This window comes from Colobus angolensis, unplaced genomic scaffold (assembly GCF_000951035.1).
Source record: "Colobus angolensis palliatus isolate OR3802 unplaced genomic scaffold, Cang.pa_1.0 Scaffold238, whole genome shotgun sequence".
NCBI classification, from domain to species: Eukaryota; Metazoa; Chordata; class Mammalia; order Primates; family Cercopithecidae; genus Colobus; species Colobus angolensis.
Genome location: NW_012115577.1, coordinates 1,186,926 through 1,195,233, shown reverse-complemented (window position 1 = coordinate 1,195,233; position 8,308 = coordinate 1,186,926). Strand labels below are relative to the sequence as shown.

The window sequence follows — 8,308 nt, the reverse complement described above, 5'->3', positions numbered from 1 at the left end:
CGGGCAGCTAGTGAGGGGTGAGGGGGCTAAAATGTAGTATTGCTCTAATGGAGGGGTTGGGCATTAAAAGTGAGGGGGAGGAATATTCGTATGTTTTATGGGAACAGGCATTGAACTTCTCCAAACCGGTAATACTGCTTTCCTTTCGGTCCTTTTAGGACTTCTATTCATTGTCATGGAGATTGTCAACTGTCATGGCACGGATGGGAGTGAAATTTAGCTTGGAAACGGGATTACAATGAAGCGTGAGGTCTTTCTGAAGTCATTTGGCCGGCTCTCTTGGTTGTAACGAGTCTCAGCTGGTTTGACCTCAAAGGCAACTTCTTGAATCAGATCCTGTTTTTTTGTTTCTGTTTGTGTTTTTGTTTTTTGTTTCTTGTTTTTTTCCCCAGACGTCTCACTCCGTCGCCCAGGTTGGAGTGCAGTGGTGTGATCTCGGCTCACTGCAACCACCACCTCCCGGGTTCAAGCAATTCTCCTGTCTCAGCCTCCCGAGTAGCTGGTATTACAGGCGTGCACCACCACACCCAGCTAATTTTTGTATTGTTAGTAGAGAAGGGGTTTCATCATGTTGGCCAGGTTAGTCTTGAACTCCCGACCTCGTGATCTGCCCTCCCCAGCCTACCAAAATGCTGCGATTACAGGCGTGAGCCACCGTGCCCTGCCTATACATTGTTAATTTTGGAAAAATTAAAAGTTAGGTGGGTTTTTTGCATTAAAAATATGTTATTTCCGCTCAAGAGATCAAGACCATCCTGGCCAACATGGTGAAACCCCGGGTCTACTAAAAACACAAAAATCAGCTGGGCGTGGTGGCGCAGGCCTGTAGTCCCAGTTACTGGGGAGGCTGAGGCAGGAGAATCGCTTGAACCCGGGAGGAGGTTGAGGTGAGCCGAGATAGTTCCACTGCACTCCAGCCTGCAGACAGAGCAAGACTCTGACTCAAAAAAAAAAAAATTATTTCCATTAACATGTAATGGGTTATTAATATTATATTAAATGAATTAATATTTTTAATATTTTGTTTTAACCTGTTTTAATTTATATATGATGAAACTTGACACAAGCCACAGAAAAAAAATTTATTTGGGTCCTCACTAATTTCTTTTTTCTTGTTACCCAGGCTGGACGGCAATGGCGCAATCTTGGCTCACCGCAACCTCCGCCTCCTGGGTTCAAGCGATTCTTCTGCCTCTACCTCCCAAATAGCCAGGATTACAGTCATGCGCCGCCACCACGCCTGGCTAATTTTTTGGATTTTTAGTAGAGATGGGGGTTTCTCCATATTGGTCAGGCTGGTCTCGTTCTCCCAACCTCAGGTGATCAGTCCGCCTTGGCCTCCCAAAGTGCTAAGAGTACAGGCGTGAGCCACCGCGCCCAGCCGGGTCCTCACTAATTTCTAAGCCTGCACAGAGATACTGAAATCTAAAAGTTTAAGAACGGCGGGCTAATTGCTGGGGGCGGTGGCTCACGCCTGTAATTCCAACACTTTGGGATTTAAAACAATACAATATTTAACAACACAGGCTCACGCCTGTAAACACAGTACCTTGGGAGGCCGACGTGGCCGAATCGCTTGAACCCAGGAGTTTGAGGCTAGCCTTGGCAACATGGCGAAAACCCGACTCTACAAAATACAAAAAAAAAAAATCACCGGGTAGGCAGGTCGCGGTGGCTGACGCCTGTAATCCCAGCACTCTGGGAGGCTGAGGCGGGCGGATCACGAGGTCAAGAGATCGAGTCCATCCTGGCTAACACAGTGAAACCCCGTCTCTACTAAAAATACAAAAACTTAGCCGGGAGTGGTGGCCGGCGCCTGTAGTCCCAGCTACTCGGGAGGCTGAGGCAGGAGAATGGTTTGAACCTGGGAGGCGGAGGTTGCAGTGAGCCGAGATAGTGCCACTGCACTCCAGCCTGGGCGACAGAGTGAGACTGTCTCAGGAAAAAAAAAAGTCTGGGCAGGGTGGCTCATGCCGGTAATCCTATGCCGGTAATCCTAGCACTTTGAGAGGCTGAGATGGGAGGATCGCTTTAGTTCAGAAGTTCGAGACCAGCCTGGTCAACGGAGCGAGACCCCCCCCCCCAACAGAGACAAACACACACACACACAGACACACACACACCCAGCTCCAAAAAACACACACACACGAAAAAAACACTGATTTACACAGTTTACACAGTCCCTGGGCCAGGACTCAGGGAGATAGTGTAACAAAGAGCGCTCGGGTCAGGAGGTGAGAGCGCAGAACAATGTTCTAGGTCCCCGGACGTGGCTGTCAGGGTCTCAGGCCCCAAGGGCAGAGTGTGGAGACCTGGGAGGCGCAGCGTTAGGATTTCACACTGCACTTTCACTTCCTCTCGTAACCTTCCTCTCGTGTCCTTCTTCCTGGATACTCATGACGCAGACTCAGTTCTCATTCCCAATGGGTGTCGGGTTTCTAGAGAAGCCAATCAGCGTCGCCACGACTCCTGACTATAAAGTCCCCACGCACCCACCCGGATTCAGGAGGCTCTGCCGACTCAGAGGATGGGGTCATGGCACTAAGAACCCTACTTCTCCTGCTCTCGGCCCTTACCAAGACCTGGGCGGGTGAGTGCGGGGTCGGGATGAAAGCGGCCTCTACCCGGAGGAGAGAGGGGCCGGACCGGCGGGGGCGCAGGACTCAGGGAGCCGCGCCCGGAGTAGGGCCGGACTGGTCTCAGCCCCTCCTTGCCCCCAGGCTCCCACTCCTTGAAGTATTTCCACACTTCCGTGTCCCGGCCTGGCCGCGGGGAGCCCCGCTTCATCTCCGTGGGCTACGTGGACGACACGCAGTTCGTGCGGTTCGACAGCGCCGCCGCGAGTCCGAGGATGGAGCCGCGGGCGCCGTGGATGGAGCAGGAGGGGCCGGAGTATTGGGACCAAGAGACACGGAGCGCCAGGCACATCGCACGGACTTTCCGAGTGAACCTGAAGACCCTGCGCGGCTACTACAACCAGAGCGAGGCCAGTAAGTGACCCCGGCCCGGGGCGCAGGTCACGACCCCTCCCCATCCCTCACTGACAATGCGGGTCCCCTCGAGTCTCCGGGTCCAAGATTCACCCCCAGGCTGCGGAACCCGCCCAGACCCTCGACCCGGCAGAGTCCCAGGCTCCTTTACCCCGTTTCATTTTCACTTTAGGCCAAAATCCCTGCGGGTTGGCGGCGACAGGGGCGGGGCTCGGTGGGCGGGACTGACTAGCGGGCGGGGCCAGCGTCTCATACCCTCCAGTGGATGCACGGCTGCGACCTGGGGCCCGACGGGCGCTTCCTCCGCGGGTATGAACAGTTCGCCTATGACGGCAAGGATTATCTCACCCTGAATGAGGACCTGCGCTCCTGGTCCGCGGTGGACACGGCGGCTCAGATCTCCGCGCGAAAGTCAAATGCTGCCGGTGAGGCGGAGCACCAGAGAGCCTACCTGGAAGACACATGCGTGGAGTGGCTCCGCAAATACCTGGAGAAGGGAAAGGAGACGCTGCAGCACCCGAGTAAGAGGGTCCACAGGGCTACTCTCCCATCTCCTTCTTGGGCTAGGACTGTGCCCACAGCTGACAGACCTCAAACAGTAGAAGACACAGGGATGGAAGCCAGAATACCCCTCCTCCCTTGAATCAGGAGAGGGGGCTGTCACCCCAGGTACAGGAGATCCTGTACCAGAGAGTGACTCTCTTAAATGACCAGCCTTCTCTCAGGGACAATTAAGGAATCTAGTCTCGCTGGAGAGTCCATTCTTCAAATGAACTGATGAGCAGTTCTCTTTGACTCAGTGTTAGGAATCATGGGGGAGTTTCTCTCGTGCCTGGTTCTCAGCCCCACACCAAGAGTTTTTGGAGGTCTGACTCCAGCTTTTCTCAGTCACTCAGCATCCACACAGGCCAGGACCAGAAATCCCTTTTCACCTTCTATCCTGGGCTATCTCACCCCGATTCTAGAACTTTCCAAGGAATAAGAGGCTATCCCAGATCCCTAAGTTCAGGCTGGTGTCAAGGTTTTGTCCTTGTCTCCTACTATAATTGTCCTCTTCCTTCTCAGGATGGTCACATGGGTGCTGCTGGGGTGTCCCATGAGAGATACAAAGTGTCTGAATTTTCTGACTCTTCCCCTCAGAACCCCCAAAGACGAATTTAACCCACCACCCCATCTCTGACCATGAGGCCACCCTGAGGTGCTGGGCCCTGGACTTCTACCCTGCGGAGATCACAGTGACCTGGCAGCGGGATGGGAAGGACCAGACCCAGGACACGGAGCTTGTGGAGACCAGGCCTGCAGGGGATGGAACTTTCCAAAAGTGGGCAGCTGTGGTGGTGCCTTCTGGAGAGGAGCAGAGATACACGTGCCATGTGCAGCATGAGGGGCTACCCGAGCCCCGAGCCCTGAGATGGGGTAAGGAAGGGAATGGGAGGTCATGTCTTAGGGAAAGCAGGAGCCCTTCTGAAGCCCTTCCGCAGGGTCAGGGCTGAGGCCTGGGGGTCAGGGCCCCTTACGTTCCCCTGTTTTCCCAGAGCCGTCTTCCCAACCCTCCATCCCAGTCGTGGGCATCATTGCTGGCCTGGTTCTCCTTGGAGATATGGTCACTGGAGCTGTGGTTGCTGCTGTGATGTGGAGGAAGAGCTCAGGTGGGGAAGGGAGAGGGGTAGAGTCTGAGTTTTCTTGTCCCACTGGGGATTTCAAGCCCTAGGTAGAAGTGTGTCCTGCCTTGTTACTGGGAAGCACCATCTACACACACAGGCCGACCCAGCCTGGGCCCTGTGTGCCAGCACCTACTCTTTTTTTTGAGATGGAATCTTGGCTCTGTCACCCAGGCTGGAGTGCAATGGCGTGGTTTCAGTTCACTGTAACTGTAACCTCTGCCTCCCAGGTTCAAGCGATTCTCCTGCCTCAGCCTCCCGAGTAGCTGGGACTACCTGTGCGTGCCACCACACCCAGCTAATTTTTTTGTGTGTGTGTATTTTTAGTAGAGATGGGGTTTCACTGTGTTGGCCAGGCTGACCTCGTGATCCACCTGCCTCAGCCTCGCAAAGTGCTGAGATTACAGGCGTGAGCCACCACGCCCAGCCGCACCTACTCTTTTGTAACGTACCTGTGACAATGAAGGACAGATTTATCACCTTGACAATTGTGGTGATGGGGATCTGAGCCTAGCAGTCACAGGTCACAGGGGAAGGTCCCTGCTGAGGACAGACCTCAGGAGGGCAGTTGGTCCAGGACCCACACTTGCTTTCTTCATGTTTCCTGATCCTGCCCTGGGTCTGCAGTCACAGTTCTGGATACTTCTCTGGGATCCAAGACTAGGAGGTTCCTCTAGGACCGTATGGCCCTGCCTCCTCCCTGGCCCCTCACAGGACATTTTCTTCCAACAGGTAGAAAAGGAGGGAGCTACTCTCAGGCTGTGTGTAAGTAGGGGGCAGGAGTGTGGAGGAGCTCGCCCACCCCCCAGTTCCTCCTGCACCACATCTCCTGTGGGCTCTAACCAGGTCTTGTTTTTGTTCTACCCCAGGTAGCGACAGTGCCCAGGGATCTGAGGAGTCTCTCACAGCTTATAAATGTGAGATTCTAGGGGTCTGAAGTGGGTGGAGGGTGGGGCAGATGGGACAGGACTGGGTTGTGGAGATTTTTTGATTCGGAATTTGAGTGTGTGGTGGGCCGTTCAGTGTCATCACTTACTGTGACTGACCTGAATTTTTTCATGACTTTTCTTCTGTAGCCTGAGACAGCTGCCTTGTGTGCGACTGAGATGCAGGATTTCTTCACGCCTCCCCTTTGTGTCTTAAGGGACTCTGGCTTCTCTTTTTGCAAGGGCCTCTGAATCTGTCTGTGTCCCTGTTAGCATAATGTGAGGAGGCAAACACTCCACCTCCGTGTCTACCATGACCCCCTTCCTCACACTGACCTGTGTGCCTTCCCTGTTCTCCTACTTTTCTATTAAAAATAAGAACCTGAGCAGAGCAAGGCAGCTCACGCCTATAATCCCAGCACTTTGGGAGGCCGAGGCGGGCAGAGTGAGACTCCATCTCAAAATAAATTAAAAAAAAAATTTTTTTTTAATAAAAATAAAAAAAGAAGTATTTACACTTCAGTAACGAAAGACAACCCATTCACAAAATGGGCAAAGGACTTGCATAGGCACTTCCTCAAAGATACATAAACAGTCAATAATACAACACCACCAGCCATTTAAGAAATGCAAATCAAACCACAATAACATGGTTACAAAAATAACTTTTTTAGGCCGAGTGCAGTGTCTCACAACTGTAATCCCAGCACTTTGGGAGGCCGAGGCAAGTGGATCACCTGAGGCTGGGAAGTCAAGACCTGCCTGACCAACAGGGAGAAACCCCATCTCTACTAAAAAGATAAAATTAGCCAGGTGTGTTGGTGCATGCCTGTAATCCCAGCTACTCTGGAGGCTAAGGCAGGAGAATCGCTTGAACCCAGAAGGCAGAGGTTGCAGTGAGTCAACATCATACCATTGCACTCCACCCTGGACAAGACCAAAACTCCATCTCAGAAAAAAAAATATATATGAAAAATAACTTTTTTAAAGAAACAAAAACAACAGTTAACAAAAATGTGGAGAACTTACAACCCTCATACCACTGTGTCTGGAATTGGTGGGTTCTTGGTCTCATTGGCCTCAGGAGTGAAGCCATGGATCCTTACACTGACATTACAGCTCAAAAAATGTCACACTGACTCCAACAGTAAACAGCATACCTTTTGTGAAGAGCAAATAGAACAAATCTTCCACAACGTGGAAAGCGACCCAAAAAACAAAAAAGAAAAAAAAACAAAAAACAAAACAGGCCGGGTGCGGTGGCTCAAGCCTGTAATCCCAGCACTTTGGGAGGCCAAGACGGGCAGATCACGAGGTCAGGAGATCGAGACCATCCTGGCTAACATGGTGAAACCCCGTCTCTACTAAAAAATACAAAAAAACTAGCCGGGCGAGGTGGCGGCGCCTGTGGTCCCAGCTACGCGGGAGGCTGAGGCAGGAGAATGGCGTGAACCCGGGAGGCGGAGCTTGCAGTGAGCTGAGATCCGGCCACTGCACTCCAGCCCGGGCGACAGAGCGAGACTCCGTCTCAAAAAAAAAAAAAAATAAAACAAAAAAAAAAAAAATAAAAACAAAAAACAACAAAAAACAACTTTTCACAACGTGATGAGGAATCTGAGTGGGGTGTGCCACTGCTTCAGGCAGCCTGCTTTTATTCCCTTATCTGTCCCCACCCACATGCTGCTGATTGGTCCATTTTACAGAGAGCTGATTGGCCCATTTTGTAGAGAGCTGATTGGCCCATTTTACAGAGAGCTGATTGGTCCGTTTTGAGAGGGTGCTGATCGGTGCATTTACAAACGTGGAACTAGACACAGTGCTGATTGGTGCATTTACAATCCTTTAGCTAGACAGAAAACTTCTCCAAGTCTCCACTAGATTACCTAGACACAGAGCACAGATTGGTGCATTTACAAACCTTGTGCTAGACACAGACTGCTGATTGGTGCATTTACAATCCTTTAGCTAGACACAAGCGTTCTCCAAGTCCCCAACTAGATTAGCTAGACACAGAGCACTGATTGGTACCTTTACAAATCTTGAGCTAGACACAGGGTGCTGATAGGTGCGTTTACAAACCTTGAGCCAGACACAAAGTGCTGACTGGTGTATCTGCAAACCTTTAGCTGGACATAAAAGTTCTCCAAGTCCCCACTAGATTAGCTACACACTGAGCACTCATTGGTGCGTTTACAAACCTTGAGCTAGACACAGGGTGCTGATTGGTGCATTTACAATCCTTTAGCTAGACACAAAAGTTCTCTAAGTTCCCACTAGATTAACTAGACACAGAGCACTGATTGGTGCGTTTAACACAGGGTGCTGATAGGTGCGTTTACAAACCTTGAGCCAGACACAAAGTGCTGATTGGTGCATTTACAATCCTTTAGCTAGACACAAAAGTTCTCTAAGTTCCCACTAGATTAACTAGACACAGAGCACTGATTGGTGCGTTTACAAACCTTGAGCTAGACACAGGGTGCTGACTGGTGCTTCTACAAACCTTTAGCTGGACATAAAAGTTCTCCAAGGACCCAGCTGGCTTCACCTCTCAGTGGCACTGGCAGGGCGGGACTTTGCGGCACCTAGCCCAGGGCACTCCGGCAGCAGAGAGGGAGCTCATCCCCCAGTCAAGCCCAGCAGGCAGCAGCCTGCCGCGTCTGAGGAGTGAAGGGCCCGCCGAGCCTGCGCCCACCCGGAGTGCAGGGCCCGCCCAGCCAGCGCCCACCAG

General features: G+C 51.8%; 1 protein-coding gene and 1 long non-coding RNA gene across 2 annotated transcripts in view; one reads left to right on the top strand and one right to left on the bottom strand.

Annotated features, from left to right (window-relative positions):
- The first annotated feature begins 2,523 nt into the window (after positions 1-2,523).
- Positions 2,524-5,966, top strand: LOC105513982 (patr class I histocompatibility antigen, alpha chain E-like). Its single transcript, XM_011945059.1, is given in 10 exon segments — positions 2,524-2,590; positions 2,721-2,990; positions 3,236-3,511; positions 4,131-4,406; positions 4,526-4,639; positions 5,384-5,416; positions 5,521-5,546; positions 5,549-5,568; positions 5,728-5,787; positions 5,789-5,966. Coding segments are annotated over 10 exon segments (1,197 nt in total). The 5' UTR covers positions 2,524-2,535; the 3' UTR covers positions 5,856-5,966.
- The window catches only part of LOC105513983, a 26,794-nt gene continuing 24,214 nt past the window's right edge, over positions 5,729-8,308 (bottom strand). Inside the window, exons 2-3 of the long non-coding RNA XR_001002113.1 lie at positions 6,848-6,959; positions 5,729-5,984 (exon numbers count right to left, since the gene is read on the bottom strand). This is a non-coding gene — a long non-coding RNA (uncharacterized LOC105513983). The remainder of the gene's footprint in view (positions 5,985-6,847; positions 6,960-8,308) is intronic.